General features: G+C 42.3%; 1 protein-coding gene across 1 annotated transcript in view; it reads right to left on the minus strand.

Moving 5' to 3' along the window:
* Positions 1-26,619, minus strand: part of LOC127416566 (disintegrin and metalloproteinase domain-containing protein 33-like) — a 187,335-nt gene that overhangs the window by 46,266 nt on the left and 114,450 nt on the right. The window contains exons 6-10 of the mRNA XM_051655992.1: positions 16,444-16,627; positions 5,850-5,915; positions 4,704-4,775; positions 2,557-2,723; positions 1,691-1,775 (exon numbers count right to left, since the gene is read on the minus strand). Of these exons, the coding sequence (XP_051511952.1) occupies positions 1,691-1,775; positions 2,557-2,723; positions 4,704-4,775; positions 5,850-5,915; positions 16,444-16,627 (574 nt within the window). The remainder of the gene's footprint in view (positions 1-1,690; positions 1,776-2,556; positions 2,724-4,703; positions 4,776-5,849; positions 5,916-16,443; positions 16,628-26,619) is intronic.

A 26,619-nucleotide genomic window follows, 5' to 3' on the forward strand; every position in this document is an offset into this window, starting at 1 on the left:
ACCAATTGTCTTCTCTGCTCTAATCTACTGAATCTCTTGAGTGCACATGCGTGTGTCAACCAGGCTTCTCTCGATATCGCGCCATCTGTTAAGTAGAATCTATTATTCTTAATTTTTATTGCAACGGTGGTTGTTGTGATTAAAGTTTCTAAATGTGTTTAGGCTACTATTTTTTAATAACATACTATAATTTATTATTATTATTATTATTAGAAAGACTAGCTACATTGACCTAATGTATGGCATTATTCTGTAAATATACTTTAAATTGGCAAGTTCATAAAGGGTTTTAAAGTCTGGACCTCCAAGACTTATGGATCTGGCATTTCATTTAGTAGAGATCTCCATTTGTATGTCGGGTATATGTATATCTTTGGAACTGGAACAATGACATTTATTAGTGTAGAAATGCCTCTAGTAAGTCTCTCAGTGGACAGACTGATATTATCACATTGGCTTATGAATTTTTACTCTACGTAAGCAGTTACAAAGAGCAATATCTAGCTGATAAAACATTTTAATGCAGAGCAAAACAAGAAAAATTCAGTCACTATAGAAATTTCTATGATTTTCTTTAAAGACTGTAGGAACCCTGTGACAGAAAACTAGTTGATGAGTCCTTATAATCTACACAAAAAAAGTGTTAACCTGCGATTGTTACTTCAAAGATCTATTTCTACTTGATCCCATAAAAAATATTTTCGTTGGTGTTTTTCAGGCAGATTAAGTCAGACTGAATAAAATTTTGGACTTAAAGGGATTGTTTACCTAGACTTGAAAATTCTCTCATAATTTACTTACCCTCAGTAACTAACTCTGCAGAACACAAACAAAGATTTTTAGAAGAAAATCTCAGCTCTGTAGGTCCATACAGTGGATGTTAATGGGGTCCAAAACTCTGAATTTATAGGAAAAAAGACTTAAATATTGATCTGTGTCTCACCCTATCATATCACTTCTGAAGACATGGATTTAACCACCAAAGTTGTATGGATTACTTTTATGCTGTCTTTATGTGCTTTTTGGAGCTTCAAAGTTCTGGCCACCATTCACTTGCATTGTATGGACCTACAGAGTTGAGATATTCAAAGTCAAACACTTTATTAGTTGTTTATTTATTATTGTTATGAGGGTGAGTAAATGATGAGAGAGTTTATAACCAAACTCCCTCTGAAAATTTGGTTTTGACAACATTAAATTACATTTACGGTAGTCACTTCAGATATAGAATATGGGGTTCACTCTCTTTCATAACTGAGTTGTGTTTGAACCAAATCATAAATAGCACTCCAAACAAAAATGACAAGGAATTCTGCTACTATGTGAGCATAGCCTGTAGTGAATCCTCTGTAGTCTATAGACTTGATCTGCATCTAGTAAATTAACCCTTAGGGCTCCAGATTGTTGAGATGCAACCATTACTGACCAGTGAGCACATTCTGGGTAATGTAATGTACTATGACTCAATCCATGTATAATATCCAGCAGAAATGCTTCACCCCTAATTTATATTCTGCAAAGTGATCCTCTCCCTCAGCACAAACTAATAGAGCCAATAAGAGGCTAATCAGGTGTGTGGGAGCTATTGATCACTTTATCAAAGCCCTACATATGCTATGCACAAACACAAACTCTATACACACACACTGTTTACAGCCTGTTCCAGAAGCAAACCTGCAAGCTTTCTTACCACATTGATGCCGCCTGAGTTCTCATGACTGCACATGCCCTCCAGAGGAGCCATGCCAATGGTGGTGCCCTTGAAAATCACACCACTTCCGGGAAAAACAAAACAAAATAGGCATATAGCTATGATTTACAGTGCCCACAAAAAAGTATTTGGACATTTGAGCCACACTTACAAATTTATATATGTCATGGCTTTAGATAAAATATCAAACCAGGTGACATTTATTTTAAAGAAATATATCACAAGCACACCTTTTTCAAGCAAAACACTTCACAATTTTTATAAAATAAAATAGATATACTGCTCAAAATTATGACAAAGAGATTAGTATTTGGACACTCCCTCAAGCCTAATGGAATATGTCTAAAGATAATATGATGAACTACACCTGTTGTTACTCTGCTAAGATACCTGTGTGAACTTGAGGGTAAGTGACTTAATACTGTACATCCACTAAACATGACTTTGAGCCAGTTGGTTAAAAGTAATTGCAAAAATAACAAAAAAAAAGTTCTAAGTAAATGTCATATTTGTTTGCAGATGTTACTTGGTTTGACATTTAATCTAATACAATAAATATCATAATTTTTTAAGAGTGGCATTCATTTCCAAATACTTTTTGGGCCACAATACAATATATCAATAACAAACATTAAAGCAGTTCTTCAACTTTAATAAGTTGAAGACCCACAAAATTATCGAGCAAACTTATTCCAAAAAAAAAAAAAAAAAATACAAAATTGTATTAAGGTAGAACTTGTATATCCAAAATAATTTTAAAAGTAGCTCTTGCAAGAAGTAAAGACATCAGCTTCGTTCTATATTTGCATGTGTACAGTATATGGCTGGGTTGTTTTGTGACTAACGTGAGCAGTTGGGCATTGTCGTGTTTCTTGTGGGATTTGAGTTTCTGTCTCCACTGCAGGAAGGACCAAAGAGTTGAATTTGGCTCCTCATTTATGATGCACTGGTCATGTTCTGTCCACACCTCTAGACCAATCAGAGGTACACGAATGTTCAATTCTCTGTAGAACTGATCAGACAAAAGAAAAAGAAAAAAGAAAGAAACGAAAAAAAGCTTGATGAGGGACAAGGTATAGGAATTCATCCAAAAATGAAAATTCTGATCATTTACTCACCCTCATATCAGTCAAAACATGTACAAACATAAAGATTAGCTTTAGAAGAATATACTGGTTGCTCTTTTCCAAAAAATTAAACTAACAGTGAACAGGGACTGTCAAACTCCAAAATGATGACAAAGCAACATAAAATCATAATCAAAAAGTTATATGACTCATGCAATATCCTTAAAGGGATAGTTCATTCTCTCATCATTTACCCACCTTCATGCCATCCCAGATGCGTATGACTTTCCTTCTTTTGCTGAACACAAAAAATACTTTTAGAAGAATATCTCAGCTCTGTTGGTCCATTCCATGCAAGTGAATGGTGGCCAGAACTTTGAAGCTCAAAAAAGCATATAAAGGCAGCATAAAAATAATCCATACGACTCCAGTGGTTAAATTCATATCTTCAGAAGCGATATAATAGGTGTGGGTGACAAACAGATCAATATTTGAGTCCTTCTTATCTATAAATTCTCTTCCATGCCCAGTATGTGGTGATTTGCAAAAGAAGAATGTGGATGTGAAAGTGGACATTTATAGTAAAAAAGGACTTAAATATTGATCTGTTTCTCACCCAAACCTATCATATTTTTTCAGAAGACATGGATTAAACCACTGGAGTCTTGTGAATAACCTTTTTTTTTGCTGCCTTTATGTGCTTTTTGGATCGTCAAAGTTCTGGTCACCATTCACCTGCATTGTATGGACCAAAAGAGCTGAAATATTCTTTTAAAAATCTTTGTTTGTGTTCAGCAGAAGACAGAAAGTCATACACATCTGGGATGGCATGAGGGTGAGTATATGATGAGAGAATTTTCATTTTTGGGTGAACTATACTTTTAATATTTTTTGAAGTTGTCAAAAAATTGCCTCCGCGTCTGAGACCGTCAATACGCGCATCACGTGGCTTGTTGTGTGTGTTACTGCGGAGACATAACGCGTGTGGAGGCTTCACACTATTCTCCGCGGCATCCACGTACAACTCACAACTCACCACGTGCCCCACCGAGAGCAAACCACATTATAGTGACCACGAGGAGGTTACCCCATGTGACTCTACCCTTCCTAGCAACTGGGCCAATTTTGTTGCTTAGGAGACCTGGCTGGAGTCACTCAGCACACCCTGGATTTGAATTCGTGACTCCAGGGGTGGTAGTCAGCATCAATACTCGCTGAGCTACCCAGGCCCATTTTGTTTTTTACATTTTAAGTTTTTTGAAACAATAATATAGCTTTGTGTGGGAAACAAACTGAAATTGAAGTAGTTTTTCACACAACAATCTTCCACTCCACTGTACTGTAGCTCTCAATTCAAATATGGTGCCATTGATTTGGTCACGTGACAACCAATAGCACCAACACATGAGAGTAAACTTTTGTAATCCATTTCAGAGCTTTGGCTCAAGGGTAGGATTATCAGTAAATAACAACTAAAATTTGGGTCTGTTCCTCACGCAAAGCTATCGTATGTCTTCAGAAGACTTGGAATATAGTGCTCAAGTAGTATGGACTACTTTTATGGTAGTTTTAATTTTATTTATTTTTTTGTCATTTTTAATTTTGTTCATTTTTAAATTTACCCACTTTAAAGTTCATTACAAGGAAAAGAGCAGCCAGGATATACACCAAAAAATCTCCTTCTACATTCCATGGAAGAAAGAAAGTCATAGGGTTAAAGTGTTTGGAATGACATGAGGACGAGTAAAAGATGAACATTTAAATTTTCTGGTGAACTATTCATTAAAGGTTGTTTTTTGTTAAACATCATTATAGTAGATTGCAAACATGACATTACTGTCATTTTGTATTCAATAAACAAATGCACCACAATACACCAGTTAAGAAAACCTTTTAACCATGAAATGCATCCAGGCATGACGTACCTTATCTACATAATTAGCAATTTCCATTATCCTCAGTTTAGTTTTGTGAAGGTCCTTGTTTTGCTTTCTGTACTATAGAGACATGAAGAAATGCCATGAGGAAAACTGATCAAGATGGACATACAATGCACAGACTCCGCTTGAGAAATTGCAAAAACCCTGTCAGAGAAAATATGATGATCTAAATCCGGTCATAATGAAATCTTACATAATGTCTCGCTATTGGGGTTTTTGGTGACTTTGATACAGGTTTTGATGAATGAAAAGAACTTCTGAAAAACTCAACAGAATGTAACATTCAGTGATGGTCTGCATGCCCCTCTCTAAATGTGTTCCACATACCCGAGGACTAAAATTAAATATTCTATCAGAAAGGTATCAAATTCATTGAACTTCTTGATACCTCTTGAAATACATAATACACTATGTGGCCAAAAGTATGTGGAAACCCCTTCTAATTAACATGTTTGGTTACTCTATTTATTCCAGTGAAGACAAATCATAATGCTACATACGGTGGTATTCTATGGCATTGTGTGCTTCCAACTTCGAGGCAAAAGCCTGGGGGGAGAGCCCTTTTTCTGTTTCAGACCTGAACCCCATTCAAAATCTTTGGGGAGAATTGGAACGGCAACTGTGAGCCAGGTCCCAATGTCCAACATCAGTGCCTGACCTCTCTGACACTCTTGTGTCTAAATGGGAGCAAATTCATATAGCCATGTTACAACATACACTCGTATAGTATCAAGGAAAGCCTTCCCAGAAGAGTGGAAGTTGTTATTGCAGCAAAGGGGGAATTGATGCATATGGTTTTGAAATTAAATGTTCATCAAGCAAATATGGTGTCCACAAACTTTTGGCCACATTAAGTATATGAGTAGGGAAACCGATAGAAAATAGAGGAGAAGATAGAAAGATAGAGCCAGAAAAATGTGAAAAAGGCACTTCAGATGCTTTATATTTAAGCAACAATTGCTCAGTGTCCACATCTGCATGAGAACGTAGCACAAGTCTTAAACCACAAGCTCTAAACCACAACTCTGACTGTATTTCAAACTTTAAAGCCTTAATTCCTGTGGTGAACTTTGCTGTTTTAGAAATGTATAATTTGCAGAGCTGTGTGTGATACAGGTATCTTCAGCTTACCAGTGTGTTGTCAGCTACTATGTACAGTTCCATGTATTTGGTAGTACCCCAGGCATTGCGTCTAACCTAGGGAGGGGGATAAACAAAGAAATAAACAACCGGCAAACAGAAAGCAACGTTAATTGCTAGAGGGTAGGATTTATGGATTTATTTTTCTAGTCTCTTGGCACTCTCTTTTACATACATAAAACAAGTGTAAGAATGCCACAAACAACTTGACAAGTGATGAAGTAACAGTGTAATTGTATTAAATCATACATTAGTAAGTATTAATAGTAATTGCTATTTGTTGTTCATGCAGAGGAAAAGCTGGCAAGTTGCTACACAATGCCTGCAAATGCCCAAAGATTGTTAGCAACAATACAATAGCAGCAATGTGTTTACATTGCTTTCCGTTACTGTTGTTTTTCATGTTCAGTTTTATTTGCATTCTAACTGACGGGTCCAATTTACTCCAGAGTCATCTTTGGGAGGGCCCTACTAATTATGCAGTATGTGAATGAACCTTTCAATCTCCTGTTATAATGACTGGCTACTACTATGCAAGGAATGTCCTGGAGTCAAAAGCAAAGCTTAGAGGGATAGTTCACCCCAAAATTAAAATTCTCTCATCATTTACTCACCCTCATGCCTTCCCAGATGTGTATGACTTTCTTTCTTCTGCAGCACACAAAGATTTTTTGAAGAATATCTTAGCTCTGTAGGTCCACACAAGGTAAGTGAATGGTGACCAGAACTTTGAAGCTTCAAAAAGCACATAAAGGCAGCATTAAAGTAACCCAAAAGACTCCAGTGTTTTAATCCATAACTTCAGAAGCGATATGATAAGTGTGGGTCAGAAACAGATAAATATTTAAGCCCTTTGTTACTATAAATCTCCACTTTCACTTTCACATTCTTTTTTTCTTTTTGTCGATTTGCATTCTTCGTGCATATCGCCACCAACTGGGCAGGGAGAATAATTTATAGTAAAAAGGGACTTAAATATTGATCTGTTTCTCACCTACACCTATCATATTGCTTCATAAGACATAGATTAAACCACTGGAGACTTATGGATTACTTTTATGCTGCCTTTATGTGCTTTTTGGAGCTCAACGTCCTGGACACCATTCACTTGCATTGTATGGACCTACAAAATCTTTGTTTGTGTTCAGCAAAAGAATGAAAGTCATACAAATATAGGATCGCATGAGGGCGAGTAAATGATGAGAGAATTTTCATTTTTGGGTGAACTATCCCTTTAAATAACATCTGAAGAGTTATTAATTTGGACACACTGACACACTGACAATTACAAAGGCTTTTTTTACACTGCACAATTACAATTTATTTTTCAATGCTTTGTCAATCTTCAAGACTGACTGTTTGCAGTGCTTAGGGATGAAATTGGATCTGTTTGTTTCTAACAGTGGTCCAAATATGGTAAATCTACACTGGTTGCTGTTGGATGACTACATTTTTATGCAATGACACTTTCAAAAGAGTAGCTATCATTGCAGAATGAGATAATTTTTGCCTTTACTCACGTTACATCTATCATGACATTTTGCTGTTGTGCTGAACTCAAGAGGCACACGAAAACATAACTGTGTATAATATGCTCAATCCAAAACTATTCACTCCTTCACTCATTCACTATATAGTGATTGCTGCATAGGTAAAATGACTGAAAATGACTGAATTCGAACACAAGCATAGATACTACTAGATATTTAGAATGACATCATGCACGTTATGTTTTGAATAACAAAAGGAAATCCAATCGGACTGTAACTCAATGACAAATATCAGATTTTTATTGGATTTCAAACCACATATGAATGTAGTTTCGATTGGGTTTTTCTGTAAGAGCCATTGTGGGTGACAGATTCCAAGACAAATGACTAGTCCCAATATGAAAGGTTTGAGTCCCTGCGCTGCATTTTATGTCCTTTTTTTGTAGCAATATACAAAATATTATTAGAATATTTACTGTAGCTTGACAAACTGTTTAAAAGTTCTTCCCCAACACTCCTGCACTATATATCTCAAGATTTAAGAACTTTAAATCCAACTGTACCAGAAATATTTCATCAATGAAGAAAGACTGCAGTAGTCCACACTGTTTATTAATATATAGACCCTCTAATTCTCATTTGTAAATAGCAGGCCAGTTGGGAATCTTCACTCCTTGGCAATAATGAGAAAGCAAGTGCAAACAGAACAATAGCAGCAGGTGAGCTCCCAACTCCTGCTAATGACCCACAAGAGTTCCCTATCTGTCACTCACTCCACGTTGGTGTCGATGTAGTGACACTAGGGGTCACTCTTGGGAGCCGAGACACCTCTGGTCTTTGATAAAAGGCCAATGAAAATTGGCGAGTGGTATTTGCATGCCACTCCCCCAGACATACGGGTATGAAAGGAGCTGGTATGCAACCACTCATTCAGATTTTCTCTTTGGAGCCGAACGGTCATGCTCATTGAGCTGAATTCTCACGACTGTTCATTCACCTCTGCTGGATCTGACAGCGCATTTCAGCGGCTTCTCCCCCCTCTGCACTGGTGCACTGCAGAGAATGCCCCTGGGCGCTTCTGCAGAAAAACTAGAGAGTATATTTTCTGAAAGAGCATTTTTCTCCTCTAAAAGAGTATATATTTCTCTAAAAGAGCGCACACACGGAACGTCTTTTTAAAGACGTGTCTTTTTAAAGATGCTTTTCCGATTGTGTGTTATTCCTGGTTGTGCTCGTTATCTCTCGCCTTCTAACGGTCACGATCACTGTCTTTCGTGTCTGGGCACTGCTCTCACAGAGACAGCATTCGTGGATGGTCATGTTCTCATTGCAAGAATATGTCCATGGCAACGTTGTGGTTGTGGCTCGCCTTCGTAAGAAAGCGAGCCACCCCAGAGGCTCCCGCCTCGGTCCTTTTACCCACGGGTTTGAGGCCAGCGCGGCTAGCACTGGGGGCGATTTGGGGACCCCAATGGGACCGCCTCCGCCGGGTATCCCCCCGCGGACCTCCCATTCCCCAGCACGCTCGTCTGCCCCGATCGGGCTTCCGGGTGAGTCCGCCGGCTCGTCTCACGGCGAGTTTGACCTCTAATTCGGAGCCCGCGAAAGTGATGAGCTCTCGAGCGCAGCATCGGAGAGCGGGCCCGTCCAGTCGGAAGCCTCAGCTGGGCTCCTCCCTTCGGGGTCGATTGCCCAGTCACAGGCTGAAGCGGAGACGACGACATGCTTTCCCAGGCAGCCGCGAGCGTCGGTTAGAGTGGATTTCACCACTCTTCCCTGAACCCTCGCGGCTCGGTGATTGGTTCCTGGGCTTGCGGCGCCGCTCAAAGCCACGCCCCGCCCCCGTTCCTTTCTTCCCAGAAGTGCATGAAGAGCTGACAATGCTCGCGGGAGGCACTTTTTACTGCCCGGTCCCGATCTTTTCAGCTTCTCCGCCCTCACTACCCTCGATGGTGGGGCGGCCAAGGGCTATTCGCCAATCCCCCTGTGGATAAAGGCGCTCACGGTGCACCTATGCCCGCAGAGCACCACCACCTGGCGCGGGTGCACAAAGCCCCCATCCAAGGCCTGTAGGTTTACGTCGTCTCTGACGGCCAAGGCCTATGGTGCCGCTGGACAAGCCGCCTCCGCCCTGCACACCATGGCTCTCCTGCAAGTCCGCCAAGGTGCTAAAGGAACTGCATGAGGGTTGTTCCGCCCCGGGATTGATGCAGGAACTGCGCTCGGCGACCGACCTCGCTCTCCGAGCGACGGAGGTCACGGCGCGGTCTCTCGGGCGGACGATGGCCACACTAGTGGTCCAGGAGCGCCACCTTTGGCTCAACCTGGTCGAGATGGGTGAGGCCGATAAGACACGATTCCTTGCTGCCCCCATTTCCCAGGCGGGCCTATTTGGCGACACTGTCGAGGACTTTGCCCAGCAGTTATCGATGGTAGAGCAGTAGATGGATGCTAGCCGGCATATCCTGCCCCGGCGTGGCTCAAGATCCCGTACCCCGTCTACTCATCGCCAAGGGCGTCCCCCTGCGGTGACTGCACCGGCTCTGCCGCAGCCCGCCCCTTCGGCCTGGCCCCGGCGTGGAGCCCACCGCAGGAAGTAGACGCCATCCGTCTCGCGGCCGCCCAGAACCCGTGAAAGGCTTCAAAGCGCCCTTGAGATGGGCGACCCAGGGACAACGAAACCCGCTGCTCTGGAGCTGGTAAGCAGATCTTCATCTTTTTGTACTTTTTGCATTTAATTGCGCTGCATGCCCAAGTGGCTGAAGTACTCAAGAGCTCAGCAAGAGTGGTTTCCTTGTTCCCTGGGTCACATATCCGGTGTGTACGGCTGTCATCACGACCACCGTCCACCACTCCATTTGGCAGGTTTGGCACTCCAGCGGCGGTCTCCCACCCCTGAGCGCCCAGCTGTGGCACAAATCCACCTCCGATGTGACAGTCTCCATGGGTCACGAGGACAGGCCTCTTCCTCCCCCATCCCAGGCTGTTACCTGAGCCAGGTAAGTGCTTCGATGTCCTTAGACTCAGCACGGCCACGACGTGGTGTGGCACCTTGAGCTCCGCCCCGCTGCGAGGCCCCACCTGCCGGAACATCCGATGACGTTGTCCCTTTGGTCCCCCTTGTGTGGAACTTGGACGCATGGCTTGCACTTTCCAATCCGTCACGAGGGCTGGTCCAGACCGTCCGACTTGGCTGCGTGATTCACTTCGCCAGGCATCCGCCCAGGTTCAGCGGTGTCCACTTCACCTTGGTGAAAGACAAAAACGCTGCTACCTTGTGCGGAGATCGCTACCTTCCTACAGAAGGGCGCGATAGAAACTATCCCTCCAGCCGAGATGAAGAAGGGGTTTTTTCAGCCCCTACTTCATCGTACCGAAAAAAGGCGGTGGGTTGAGGCCAATCTTGGACCTGTGAGTTCTGAACTAGGCTTTACACAGACTCCCGTTCAAGATGCTGACGTGAAAACGCATTCTGGCGAGCGTCTGGCATCAAGATTGGTTCGCGGTGGTAGACCTGAAGGATGCGTACTTCCACGCCTCGATACTTCCTCGACACAGACCCTTCCTGCGGTTCGCGTTCGAGGATCAGGCGTATCAGTACAAAGTCCTCCCTTTCGGCCTGTCCTTGTCTCCTCGCGTCTTTACGAAGGTTGCCGAGGCTGCCCTTGCCCCGTTAAGGGAGGTGGGCATTTGCGTTCTCAACTATCTCGACGACTGGCTAATCCTAGCTCACTATCGAGATGTGTTGTGCGCACACAGGGACCTGGTGTTCTCACACCTCAGCCGACTAGGGCTTTGGGTCAACGGGGAAAAGAGCAAGCTCCTCCCAGTTCAGAGCATCTCTTTTCTCGGTTTGGAGTTGGACTCAGTCTCCTTGACGGCGCGCCTTACGAACGAGCGCGCCCAGTCGGTGCTGGCCTGTTTGAAGGCGTTCAAACAAGGAACAGCGGTTCCACTGAAATTCCCTCAGAGGCTCCTGGGGCATATGGCATCCTCGGCGGTGGCCACCCCGCTCGGGTTGATGCATATGAGGCCGCTTCAGCACTGGCTCCATCACGTTGGTCTGTCACCGTCTTTTCAGCCCTTGGACCGACCTCTCGTTCCTACGGGCAGGTGTTCCTCTAGAACTGGTCCCAAGGCGCATCGTAGTCACGACAGACGCCTCCAAAATGGGCTGGGGCGCCGTTTGCAACGGGCACGCAGCCGCCGGCCTCTGGACTGGTCCGCGACTGCATTGGCACATTAACTGCCTCGAGTTGTTGGCAATTCTGCTCGCCCTGCTGAGGTTTTGGCCATTGATCCAGGGCAAGCACGTGTTAGTTCAGACAGACAACACAACAACGGTAGCATATGTTAACCGCCAAGGTGGTTTGCGCTCTCGTTGGATGTCACAACTCGCCTGCCGTCTCCTCCTCTGGAGTCAGCAGCACTTCAAGTCGCTGCAAGCCACTCACATCCCGGGCAACCTCAACACTACGGTGGACGCGCCGTCACAACAGGTTACCTTCAGGGGAGAGTGGAGACTCCACCTTCAGGTGGTCCAGCTGATTTGGAGTCGATTTGACAGGCACAGGTGCACCTGTTCACCTCCCAAGAATCCTCCCCACTGCCCGTTCTGGTACGCCCTGACCGAGGTCTCCCTTGGCATAGATGCGCTGGCACACAGCTGGCCCCCTGGCATTCGCAAATATGCATTTCCCCCAGTGAGCCTGCTTGCACAGACCCTGTGCAAGGTCAGGGAGGACGAGGAGCAGGTCGTCCTGGTAGCACCCTACTGTCCCACCCAGACGTGGTGCTCGGACCTCACGCTCCTTGTGACAGCTCCCCCCTGGCAAATTCCCCTGAGGAAGGACCTTCTTTCTCAGGGAAGGGGCACTATCCGGCACCCGCGCCCAGACCTCTGGAATCTCCATGTCTGGCCCCTGGACGGGACGCGGAAGACCTAAGCTGTCTCCCACCTGCGATGGTAGACACGATCACTCAGGCTAGGGCTCCCTCTATGAGGCGCCTGTATGCCTTTTAAGTGGCATCTGTTTGCTAAGTGGTGTTCTTCCCGTCGGGAAGACCCCCAGAGATGCGCAGTCAGATCAGTGCTTTCCTTCCTGCAAGAGAGGTTGGAAGGGAGGCTGTCCCCTTCCACCTTGAAGGTGTACATTGCTGCCATAGCAGCACACCACGACGCAGTCGACGGTAAGTCCTTAGGGAAGCACGACCTGATCATCAGGTACCTAAGAGGTGCCAGGAGGCTGAATCCCTCCAGGCCGCACCTCGTTCCCTCATCGGACCTCTGTAGTTCTTCAGGGTCTACAGAGAGCCCCCTTTGAGCCTTTGCAGTCAGCCGAGCTTAAGGCACTCTCCTTGAAGACTGCCCTCCTGACTGCGCTCACTTCCATCAAGAGGGTAGGTGACCTGCAAGCGTTCTCTGTCAGCGAAACGTGCCTGGAGTTCGGTCCAGGTTACTCTCACGTGATCCTGAGACCCTGACCGGGCTATGTGCCCAAGGTTCCCACCACCCCTTTAGGGACCAGGTGGTGAACCTGCAAGTGCTGCCCCAGGAGGAGGCAGACCCAGCCCTGTGGTCGCTGTGTCCGGTGCACACTTTACGCATCTATTTGGATCGCACGCAGAGCTTTAGAATCTCTGAGCAGCTCTTTGTCTGCTTTTGGTGCACAGCGGAAAGGAAGCGCTGTCTCCAAGCAGAGGATCGCCCACTGGCTCGTTCACGCCATAACTATGGCATATCTCGCCCAAAACATGCCGCCCCCAGTAGGGCTACGAGCCCATTCTACCCGTGGTGTAGCGGCTTCTTGGGCCTTGACCAGAGGTGCCTCTCTAACAGACATTTGCAGAGCAGCGGGCTGGGCAACACCCAACACCTTTGCAAGGTTCTACAACCTCCGGGTGGAACCGGTTTCATCCCAGGTAGTGGCACGCAACACAAGCAGATAAGCCCGGGATAGCCGGCCGGGTGTATTGCTTGCACATAGCGCCTTCCACCTCCTTTTGAGCTGAAGACGTGCGCTGATAATTCCCAGTAGTGCTCACAAAATTTGTTCCCTGGTTGACTTCCTCCGAGCCCTGTGGCAGTCAAGTTTTCGGAGAGACTCGCTGCCGGCCCAGTACACGCACTAACTAAGAGCCCTGTTCTGGGGTAGGTGCTCCGCATGTGGCGTTCCCTGTAAGGCTAACCCCATGCGATCTATATCTTCCGCTAATTTGTTTCCCTGCTGGCAAACTGCATCTTCCTTGGGCAGAGCCCCTCTGCCCCAGTCTCCATGTTTGTAGTAACTCCTCCCCCATTGGGCAGGATCTACCTTGAAGGCTCTCCACATGGTTGGAAAGACCATGTGATGTATTCTTCCACTTAAATACCCCCCCTCTTGGGACGAGGTGTAGTCTCCGCAGGGACCTCCCCTTGGGAGGGTCACCCCCCGACTAGACCTGGTGGCCCAGTCAGATAATCCCTCTTCTTTTTTAGGGAGTGGAAAAAGAGAAGGGGAAAAGAGGCCACGACTGGGTTAAGCCTGTCTCTAGCTTTGGGTAGTCGACTTGTCCCCAAAAAGGGCCGTTCGACACTCATAACTGTGTTGGGGGAGGTTACGTGTCGACCTGGTGTGCTGGCTATGAGGCACACAGCAAGTCTGCCCACCACACACCGCCAGTTCACGTAACACAGTTCAGCCTTGTGGCATTTTGTATAGGGACCCCTAGTGTCACTACATCGACACCAACGTCGAGTGAGTGACAGATAGGGAACGTCATGGTTACTGGTGTAACCTCCATTCCCTGATGAAGGGAACAAGACGTTGGTCCCTCCTGCCACAACGCTGAACTACCCGCTGAAATGGCCGGACCTTATATCGGCTCCTCAGCATAAAACCTGAATGAGTGGTTGCATACCAGCTCCTTTTATACCCGTATGTCCGGGGGAGTGGCATGCAAATACCACTCGCCAATTTTCATTGGCCTTTTATCAAAGACCAGAGGTGTCTCGGGCTCCCAAGAGTGACCCCTAGTGTCACTACATCGACACCAACGTCTTGTTCCCTCCATCAGGGAACGGAGGTTACACCAGTAACCATGACGTTTTATAATAAGCACACATTAGGCACATCATCAGTCTTACCACTTAACCTGGGCTTAAATGGCTTTAATTTTGTACTGTAATGAGCCAAAACTCATATTTCCTTCTGTTGCAAATTACAGGAACAAATGCATGACCTAAAAATGGATGGAATTGAAGACACACAATTCACCACAACAGGTTTACGTCAAGCCGCAATTTTCTCTCTCGTGAGTGCTCTGTGGTTATTAGCTATACAGTCATAATAGATTGGAGTGAACGGAACAGAACATTTTTGCTTTTGTGAGAGAGAAACTGCCTCTGACATCACACACAATTCATGAGATCAGAAATAGAGACCTGGATAATGTTGGATAATGACGGTAATGACTTCCTGTTATTTCCATAATTAATATCACGTCTAAAAACTAGTGGGAGTTGCTTTAGGTGAGATATTTTTGACTTTTTGAAATTCTTGAAGGACTGAATGCATTTACTTTTTTAAATAGTTGAGTAGTTGACGCATAACATGTAAATTAACTTCTTTTCTTTCTTTTTTTTTATCAATATCAAGATTTTATGTTAATATTTTTTATAAATGTATAAGGAAAACTGTATAATTTAGGTGCTGTGAATAGTAATGATTTCATCATTTTAATCACCTTTTTGCCTTCATTTGAATACACTGCCTGCACCCCAAAAAAGTCACCATTTGGGTTTAAATAAGCAGATACTTTAGAGCCTATGATTGGATCAGTATTTCAGTGATTAATATGTTTTAGCTGGCAACAATTCTTTTAACCCTAACTGATGCAGTGTGTAGCATCTTATTTCTTAAACAACCATGACAGAAGACGTGTCCCGTGGTCGTGGAAAAGAGGTTACTGTGTTTCAGAAGGGGCAAATTATTGGCCTGCATCAAGCAAAGAAAACAAGGAGATTGCTGAAATCACTGGCATTGGGTTAAGAACTGTCCAACGCATTATTAAATCCTAGAAGGATAGTGGTGAACCATCAGCTTCATGGAAGAAATGTGGTTGGAAAAAAATTTGAATGATCGTGATTGGAAATCCTTAAAATGCTTGGTGAAGTCACATCGACAGTAGAACTCACGGCTATGTTTAATAGTGAGAATAAGAGAATTTACACACACACAATGCGATGAGAATTTACAGGATTGGGACTAAACAGCTGAGTGGCTACAAGAAAGCCACTTGTTAGTGAGGCTAATCAGAAAACAAACGACTTCAATTTGCTAGTGAGCGTAAAAATTGGACTGTGGAGCAATGGAAAAGGGCCATGTGGTCTGATGAGTCCAGATTTACCCTATTCCAATGTGATGGGCACGTCAGGGTAAGAATGGAAGCGCATAAAGCAATGCACCCATCATGCATAGTGCCCACTGTACAAGCCTCTGGAGGCAGTGTTATGATCTGGGGTTACTTCAATTGGTCAGGTCTAGGCTCAGCAATGTTATACGGCAACAAAATGAAGTCAGCTGACTACCTGAATGTACTGAATGACCAGGTTATCCCATCAGTGGATTTTTTCTTCCCTGTCATTCCAGGATGACAATGCCAAGATTCATCGGGCTCAAATTGTGAAAGAGTGGTTCAGGAAGCACCAGGAATCATTTTCAAATATGAACTGGCCACCACAGAGTTCTGACCTTAACCCCATTGAAAGTCTTTGGGATGTGCTGGAGAAGACTTTACGAAGTGTTTTGACTCTCCCGTCATTAATACAGAATCTCGGCCAAAAATTAATGCAACTCTGGACGGAAATAAATGTTGTGACGTTGCATAAGGTTGTCGAAACAATGCCATGACGAATGCACGCCGTAATCAAAGCTAAAGGGGGCCCAACGAAATATTAGAGTGTGCAACTTTTTTTTTTGGCCAGGCAGTGTATTTAAAAGACAAATATTCCATGTACTCTCTACATTATGCACTCTCTTAATTAAAATGGCATGCTTAATAATTATAGTACAATTAGCAAAATGCTATTTAATATAGTTTAATTACTAACTGACCCTTTGATGCAAAGGTTTAAGGTGACCACTGAACAGGCTTGGGTGTCCAGTCTGATGGCTGTGCCCACAAGTACCGCTTTTGATTGGCAGGTCCTCAGTGCTATAGAAGGTGTGGTGGAGTACCTCCTGTCCCCCAACTGGCTCCAGGTAGTATGTGTCTTTTGAGTTCAAGACAATCAGGCCTCTGCAGAAGAAAATTGGAGTAATACAAGTTAAAACGCTTAATTAATGGAGTAATATGAGGTTTGTATGGGCCAATTAGAACTGTCACTTAATTTTTATCAATAACAATGTAAGATGAGCAAAATTTGGTCACACAGATTGGTCTGTTATACATTGCGTAATCTGAGTATAGGGTGAAACTGCAACTCTGTAAATATCGTATATACTGTAGGTCATTACTACAATTCGGTGACATTCCGGCTTTGAAACTTCTGAAAAATAAAACATTCTTCTACAAGATTTTCATGTCTCATCATTACAGGGACATGTTAAAGATTGTATTAGTCATACTGGTCAAGCTAAATGACTTAAATATTCAATTGTACATCCAGTTAAATGGGCAGCATCAGGGTGGACAATAACAGGGTGGACATTCGGTGGATAAATTAGCCCCTACATGGTCTGTGATTGATATCTAGCAAACATATTTGTAAACTAATATTGATGATTTTATTTCTGTTAGCATAAATACTTTATATTGAAGTTTTAAAATTACATTCCCACATATCTTTCCAATATCATGCTTGACAACATATGACTAACACCACAAAATAAAGGACAACATAAATAAAACAAAAAAGTTACAAACTTCAAATAACTCAAAAATATTTTGCAGAATGACTGATGTTCACCTCCAGCATGTGATGTCATTTTATAATATATATCTTCAATGAAAGGTCATGGTATCATGACATAACAGAGTGGACAATAAGTCAAGGGACACACAAAAAACCTCCACTATCAGTGTTAAAATTACACATTTACCACAAACTAATTCATTTTAGTGAGAGAATGTAACACTAAACTCGTAACTGTATGAGGAAAACATAGAAATCCAATGATTTAGCATTTATTTTTGTCAAAGATTTATGACATGCAGTTTTGGGGACATGAGGAAATGATTTGCAATAGTTGAAAAGGATTTCAGTTATTAAAAATTTAGCTTTTAAGCCCACAGAAGTGTTTAATATTATAAATAGTCTTTATTCTTTTTAATAAGCCTATTAAAATTGTAAACGGTTGAAATTAAACAATATAAATACCACACACACTTGTACTGGGACTTAAATGTCATCGAATTGTGAAATTACCAATTTTATACAGGCACTCTTTTGATTAGTGTCATTGTTTTGGCAGTACAAGGGAAATGAAAGAAAATCAAGAAATGTTTTGAATTAAAAGTGCAGCAGTTTCTCATTTCTCTTGATTTGTGAAACATTCTCAGCAGTTTGTGTGTGTTGCTTATGGATTTCATACGGAACAATATTTCTTCCCTCAATTAGGGGACGATTCCTTATTTTACGGGATGTTTGGCAACATATGTTTTACTAATTAATTGTACCTGATACTGCTTCAGCGTGAGGGTGTCTCTCTCTCCATAGATCTCTCTCTCTCTCTCTCTCTCTCTCTCCACTCACTGATGGCAGTGACAACGGTTGTCAGGGGTGGGGAATATTAGAATTCAGTGATGCACCAATTACAAAAAATTGAATACAGTTAAAGGAAAACTAACATGACAGTAGATTATGGACTCTGAAGCAGCAAAATGGGTATACCAAGGGTATATGCAAATATTGATCCTTAGAATTCGTTATACGCAAACAGCCCCAGGAAAAAAGTAAGCATATTGCGTATACTTGTGTATGGCCCTGACTACACCACTGATGGTGACTGAGGCTGACATTCTGTCTTACATCTCATTTTGTGTTATGGTAAGTCAAACGTGTTTGGAACAACATGTGAGTAAATATTGACAGAATTTTTTTTTTTGGGTGAACTATCCATTTAAGTACATAGTCTTGTCCCTTTGTCTTTTCTCTGATTTTCACATACCTCTTTGCCATTAAATCAGAGTTAGCGCCAGGATAAGGGGACCGCATTTTGAAACTGCAAGCTTTTTTTCTTGTTTTAAAAAACAAGTTTATAGACTGTTAGGCACAGAGCCACATCTTATTTAGTAATTGATTATCTTGACCTGTACTGTACCCTCCCCCTCCCCCGTAGTGCTGATGCTGCCTCAAATCACAGTTTGTAATGTTGTGATTCCCCTCACAGCTGGTTTGTTTGGCTCTTGGCTTAGAACCTTGTCCAATCAAATGCTTTCTAGAATGAGTATGCATTCTCCCTCTACAACTCTTCAGCACATCTGGCTGTGTTCTAACTGACGCTGATCATGCCTTCGCAGAGCACTTTGGAGGGAGCAAAAACCATGTAGGCACGTTCCAAAAAGCATCGCTTAAAAAGTGAGTTGTGAGTGACCGTTATCACCTTTCACCATCTGAAGCTCTCACAGTGGAGCATAATTGTCTTCGAAGGGAATAGGGCATAGGGATGATCACTTCTGAATGGGATGCGCCAATGAGGGAGTTTAACGCAAGGAAGTTTTATTTATATTTTTTACCCAGCCGGAGGTTTCTTAGGGTGTACAGCTCGAGTAAGTGTTATTTATTCTTTGTTTAGTGTATTGTAATGCAAACCATAGATATATTATCTTTTTACTCGCTTGTTTCTCATTCATCTGCATTCGACTTGCACAATGGCTCCAGCCTAATTGCATGCAAAGACCACGATGTGCTGTGTGCATTTGTGGGCTGGTTATGGATTAATGTTGTCAGTTAGATCATCGTTTGGTTCTCAAGTTTTGTAAAAGCTGGCTGGTATTAAGATTGATTCTCAAGTTTTCCTGGTAAGCGGCTCTGGCATGAGCAGCATTGTGGAAAGGGGTATATGTGTGTGTGTGTGTGTGTGTGTGTGTGTGCGTGTGTGTGGCTGTAAACTAAAGCCTATTGCCTATTTTTTAAAATGGGATGAGTCTTTGGACATATCCCATGCCCACTTCCTGTTTCAGTAGGAATATACGTCAAAACACCAAAATGAACTGCGCTCATCAAGGCACTTCACAGGGACTTTAAAAATGCCAGTTAAAAAGAGCCAAGCAGAGCAGAAGCAGCCATAGGCAGATCTCTAAATCTATGAGTTCATTTTATCTTCCCCTTCTCTCTCAAACACAGACAAGCACAGAGTAGAATTTTAATGCCTCTTGATTCTTCCTCTGGCCCCAATATAGTTATCTGCAGTAAGTGGAGCAGGTTTTACACTCAATAATGTTATGCATTAGCTAATCAAAGGGAACGGAAGGGCCACTGAAACAGTGCTGGATTTAAGGTCTCCCTGAGCACCTCTGCTCTCTAACTTTTAAGAATGGTGCTTAAAAGTTTTAAATCTAAAGAAATGAATAGCAATGTACACTCACATGAGATGACCTAGAAAATGCTGTTTGCTTAGTCATGTTGGCAACACATGACCAGCTGAACACTACTATTTCAGTAACCCCTTTATAGAGCACAACAGTGACAGCTGTTGGGCCTCATGTATTCAGATAGAAGACAAAGGCAGGCCTAACACAGTTGTAAAACCTAACTCAAGCCCACATACCAAGTCATAAATCTTACTGATAAAAATCGTGCCAAAATCAAACAAAGGGAGCCCAAAACAGACTACAAATCCCATGAAGCCTTGCTCACCAAAGGATCAAACTCTCAACTCCTATTGGATGAGGCACACGACAGAACGCACCTCAACCATGACATCATCAGGAGTAGAAATACCTCTGAAATGCTTCCGGGATTTGCTTCCAGCAACTTTGCTCACCGTGTGTAGATGCAGCTCATCGCTGCTCTCAGGTGTAGCCTCGTGGCACAAGGAAGTAACGTCCGACTTGAAACTGTGGCCATACAATCTCCATCTCGCTGGATGAGTTGAGATTACTCTGTGTTCCACCGAACACTCTAACGGATCCGAAGGAGACCGCTGAGCAATCCGCATCTTCATCCGTTTGCCTGCAGAAGTGAAGAGATAAAAGATTTCTCTTCCATCTTCAATCAAGTCGACGTCGCTGATTTCTCCACCAGCCCGCCGAGAATCAGCAGCCGTACCGCCCGCCGACAGAGCAAGGAAACGTCCTCCTGTCATCATCCGAGCCTCAAGGAACCGAGTCGGAGTTAAAGGACAGATGAACACACATTCTACCTGTGTCCTCATGCGATTTCAAGTAAGAGGTTAACATCTGGGCAGAGATAGAATATTATAGTGTGTTATTCTTGTGTATCAAGGTTATTGCTTGTACAGTTTACGGACCGCCGTGTCCGCTCATTGCGATTAATACTCAAGGTATTAATTATCACGAATGAGATTTGCTGTGTTGTAGTCCAACCACATTGGACTGTTGTGCATTTCTGCCATCGCGGGTGAGACTGGCAAACTGAGTTTATCCATTAAAGAATCAAAGACCGCGGGACGGTTTACGAGCCGTCCACGGCGTCTCTGAGTGATAAACTAACAGCTGCTTTCTTTCCCACGATCGCAAAATCGGCTTTGAGGCCATCACTTTATTCTCTCTCTCTCTCGTACTAACCACACACACATATGCGCGACCCCTCACAAACATTCTCGCACACATTTTTGGCTAGTAGATAGCTTCGTGATAAAGCTCAGCTTTGTCCCTAAGCTATCGTACAAGAAGGTAGACACCATTGACTGGTTTCTCTCCGCACACATTCGCGGCCATATTCTCTGGCCGGAAGTCTCGCGTGACATACTCTCCACGAGAGTCACGTCAGCCATTTTGTGCGCGTCCCTACTTACACACACATACACACACACACCCTCATGTGTTATAGGATTATTTTGGTTTCCATATCTAATCATATCACTGTTTAGTTTGTAGTTGTAAGTCGGAAGTTTATTGACTGCATTGTATTAATTATTAATTGATATTACTGCATAAATAAACTTTGTTATATTTCAAAGAGAAGTGTTTTGGTTTGTTTTGCATACACCTGTGTCACATGCTGACGGGATGTCAGTGCTCGGATTCAAGCCTACATTCATTGTTTTGTTCTCGAAAATCGATATTCTTTGGATGTCGATTTTCCTAAGAAAACAATCTAATATTGAGACTGTTATACTATCTGGTTATTAGTCCCTGATTCCAGGGTGGTGCCTCAGCAATATTAATCCTTATTAATATTCTATTGATTTTTGATAATTGATAATTATCTTTGATGATTGTTGAATTTGAATGATCAATAAGCTAGTGTTAAGTTTAATTAATGTTTCATTGATGTTAACAATTAATGATTATCTTTGATAATTGTTGGTTTAAAAGATTAAAAAAGCAAAATTGATTTTCATCAATGTTCTATTGATTTTAATAATTAATATTTATCTTTAATAATTATTAATTATTGCTAATAACCAAACCCGCTCCTAAACGTAGCACACTACATTTACTGGAGCCCCATATGAGGTTTTAATGTGTTAGATTCAATTAATTAATTTAAATATTAATTAATAACTAAATAAATAATTATAAATTATTTCTGATAGTAACACTGATCTAAACAACCAGTAAAGCCCTACAAAATAATCGGTGCCCCGTGTGAGGCTTTAATGAGTTAGATAAAATTAATTAATTTAAATATTAATTAATAACTAAAGAAATAATTACCAATTATTTCTGATAGTAACACTGATCTAAACAACCAGTAAAGCCCTACACAGCCCACTTTTTCTGCAGTGCTGAGTCAAGAAGTATTTTTTCCATTCATTTTCTCCATGTAGATTTACAAAAATGTCTTTAATAAGGATTATAAGCCATGAACAAAACCAACCAGATCTGAGATGAATCACAATATTACAAACTTCAAAGCACAAAAAAATAAAAAATAAAAAATAAAATAAAATGAAAATCAGACAAAGGTATAAGATTATGTATTTTAATAATTTAATGAAGGAGTGGACTAAGCATGAAGCATGGCAAATTATGTGACTAAATTAAAATCTACAGTAAAATATAAAACTATTGACTTATAGACATTGATTATAAGTATAAAAACATTTTGACAAGTTCGTGTGTCCATATAATCTTTAGAGTAAATGGTAAAAAGGTCTGGCTTTCTGTCTGTGATGGAGGGGCTCGAGGAGGACCTCATCTCGAGCTCTGGTTTACCCCCCAAAAAGTGTAGAACAAGTTTAGTACAACAAGCGGAGAATGAAAAGGTCAAATGCTCGTAACAATTTAATTGACATGGATGCTTATGCTTGGTGACATGGAGAAACCCCCAAAAGCAGATTAGCAAAAAAGGTTAGAGCAAAGGAATGAGGGTGGCATGACTCCTGCGGGAACCATGGGTGGGGTACTTCTTCAGTAGTATCGAGCGAGGGTGGGGCACTGCTGCGGCAGTATCGATTTCGGACTGGAGGATTGTGGCGCTTGAAGGTGAAGCACTTCCCTCTGCTGCATCTACGACGTGGAGCCTGTGAATCATAGAACATGAGGCTCGCAAAAGTCGCAGTTCCCAGTGGTGGGAAGAGGGAACAACTAAATTAATCATGTAGTGCTCCCATCCCCCCTCAAAGCGAGGGCCTGAACCGCGGAAGGATGTGGGGCCCGCTGCCTCCAGGTGACGAGATCCAGACCTCCAGTTGCCATTCTTTCGGACGGGAAAGCTTACACTGCGACACACTTTTTGTGGAATCAGTGCCTAAACACTGGCTAGTTTTTTCATCTATAAAAAGGGGAGGAGATTTGGATTCTTCTATGGATGATGAAAGAGATTGGTAAGGTTGGATAGGGGGTCAGCAGGTTGAAAATGTGGATGAAATGGCCACGTTTTAATTGATCAGTTTTAATGTGTTTGATGAGGAAATGGATGGTGTCGTTGTCCAATATTTGGAAGTCAGAGAAAGTTGGATGGAAGGCTGGATACAATTTGGAGTTGGTGGTTATTTCCGGAACTCTTAAAAAAACAAAGAACGCTAGGGTGGACATGGCATCTAGGATTATTGCTGCGGAATGGAGGAAAGGGTTGTTGCAGAAGACAGGACCCTTGGAGGATTGGAGAGCAAGTCAGACATGTTGCCAGTTTGCCGTTGGACCAATGCTGGGAGAACTGACACTGGGACAAAGTAAGAAGTTGCTTTTGTACTCTGATAATTGTATGATTAGGTGGGCATACTCCTCTTGAACTTACATTTAGTATCTACAAATGTTTTAAGTTTATTGCAAAATTTTCAAATACAGTATTGCAGAAATGGGCCAGAAGCTTCAGTTAATGTTCACATCAACCATCAGAATGGGGAAAAAATGTGATCTCAGTGATTTAGACCGTGGCATGATTGTTGGTGCAAGACGGGCTTGTTTGAGTATTTCTGTAACTGCTGATCTCTTGGGATTTTCATGTACGACAGTCTCTAGAGTATAAAGAGAATGGTGCGAAAAATTAGTGAGCAGCAGTTCTGTGGGAGAAAACAGCTTGTTAATGACAGAGATCAGAGGAGAATGGCCAGATTGGTCCAAGCTGACAGGACGGTGACAGTAACCCAAATAAACACGCATTAGAACAGTGCTATGCAGAAAAGCATTTCTGAATGTACAACATGTCAAACATTAAGGCGGATGGGCTACAGCAGCAGAAGACCCTTCCGGGTACCATTACTGTCAGCTTAGAACAGGAAACTGAGGCAGCAGTGGGCACAGGCTCACCAAAACTGGACAGTAGATGATTGGAAAAACATTGCCTGGTCTGACAAATCTGGATTTCTGCTTAGGTACACAAATTCTAGGCCCACTGCAGCCTCAGTGTTCAGTTCTTGGCTGACAGAAGTGGAACCCAACGTGGTTTTTGCTGGTGTAGCCCATCCACCTCAAGGTTCGGCATGTTGTGCATTCTGAGATGCTATTCTGCTCACTACAACTGCACAGAGTGGTAATCTGAGTTACCATACTGTCAGCTCGAACCAGTCTGGCCATTCTCTGTTGACTTCTCTCATCAACAAGGCATTTTCATTCACAGAACTGCTGCTCACTGGTTGTTTTTTGTTTTTCACACCATCCGCTATACACCCTAGAGACTGTTGTGCATAAAAATCCCAGGAGTTCAGCAGTTACAGAAATACTAAAACCAGCCCGTCTGGCATCAACAATCATGCCACGGTTGAAATCATTGAGATCACATTTTTTCCCCATTCTGATGGTTGATGTGAACATTAACTGAAGCTCTTGGCCCATATCTGCATGATTTATACATTACACTGCTGCCACACGATTGGCTGATTAGATAATCGTATGAATAAGTAGATGTACAGGTCTACCTAATAAAGTGGCCGGTGAGTGTATATACAAATATTTAAGTAGTTTTAGAATGTAGTGAGACTGACTCGATAACGTCATTCTCATTGCTTTATGGAAGTAACCAGTCACTACTAAGCACTTTTGCCGTGATTTACGTTTCCATGGTAACAGCGACTTCTGTGATTGGTTGTCTCTCTCTTCTGGATTACTGGACGTTTACTTCATGCTAACATAAACAGGGTGTTTCTAAATGTTTACTTCAATATAAACAGATAAAATACTATTTCCCATTGACAGTAATGTCAATCAATGCTTAATTTGTTTTATATTGCTAACAAGAGAGATTTATTGTTATTGGAAGAGTTTTTTTTTGTTTTTGTTTTTGTCTTCACATTGTTCACAATGGGTCCAAATATATTTATTTGCAAAACCTTTTGTTTACGCCCCAGGGTTTCCAACTATTGTCTTCAAAATGGGGATTGTCATTTTCCCAAGTTGACAACGCATGCAAGCATAAATGACATTATAATGGATCCTGACACCAAAACTGTAGGCAAATTTGGCTTTGATTTGATTTGCCTTGGCATAAACATAATGATATTCATGAAAATAAATATTTAATAATAAAATTAAAACATAATATATAATATATCATTACATGACTGGTCAATTTAAAAATCAGTTGATGGCTCTATTAACTGCAGACTATAGAACATATCAGCACATGACCTCCAACGACCTGAGGGTAAAAAACATAAGAGCCATCTTAAGAAACAAACAAAGAAAAAGCTAAATGAAAATGTACAGTGCTTATTATGTTTGCTCTTGAAAAACCTTGCAACAGCTGTTTAATGACTTGATCTGTCATCATAAGAAATTCAAGACCATTGGTTAAATCTAGAGACAGACCCTCCTGGGGTGTGCCCGTAATAACACTGTTATGTTCATACAACTGGCTCTTTTACTCTATATCACAATAAACTCTGCATGGCATAGGAATGACTACTCTTATATGAACTGGAATGCAAGCACACTTTAGGGAATCTTGATTCATTCCAGAAATATCTGATCTGCTGGACTCTTGAACTCTCCCTAGACTCTCTGATTTCAGACTGTTTTCCAGAGTAAATTTATTTTTCCTCCAGCTATATTCAACCATGCATAGCCAACACATGCTCTGTACTTCCAACTATTCAAACTGTTGTTAAGATCTTCATAATGACTTTCATAAATTAGATGATGAGTAGTTTTTGTATTTTCAAGCATGAATATACACTCACTGAGCACTTTATTAGGAAGACCTTTACACCTACTTATTCATGCAATTATCTAATCAGCCAATCAAGTGGCAGCATTGCAATGTATAAAATCATGCTCATGTTAATGTTCACATCGACAATCTGAATGGGGAATAAATATGAACTCAGTGATTTGGACTGTGGCATGATTGTTAGTGCCAGATGGGCTGGTTTCAGTATTTCTGTAACTGCTGATCTCCTGGGATTTTTATGCACAACAGTCTTTAGAGTTTACTCAGAATGGTGCCAAAAACAAAAAACATCCAGTGAGCGGCAGTTCTGTGGATGGAAACGTCTTGTTGATGAGAGAGATCAACGGAGAATGGCCAGACTGGTTCGAGCTGACAGAAAGGCTACAGTAACTCAGATAACCCCTCTGTACAACTGTAGTGAGCAGAATGCACAACTCGTCGAATCTTGAGGTGGTTGGGCTACAAAAGCAGAAGACCACATCGTGCAATTTATTAGATCCATAGTGTTCCTATTAAAGTGCTTAGTGAGTGTATCTGAAAATATATTAAT

The sequence above is a fragment of the Myxocyprinus asiaticus genome, chromosome 2 (genome assembly GCF_019703515.2).
Source record: "Myxocyprinus asiaticus isolate MX2 ecotype Aquarium Trade chromosome 2, UBuf_Myxa_2, whole genome shotgun sequence".
In the NCBI taxonomy this organism is placed as follows: domain Eukaryota; kingdom Metazoa; phylum Chordata; class Actinopteri; order Cypriniformes; family Catostomidae; genus Myxocyprinus; species Myxocyprinus asiaticus.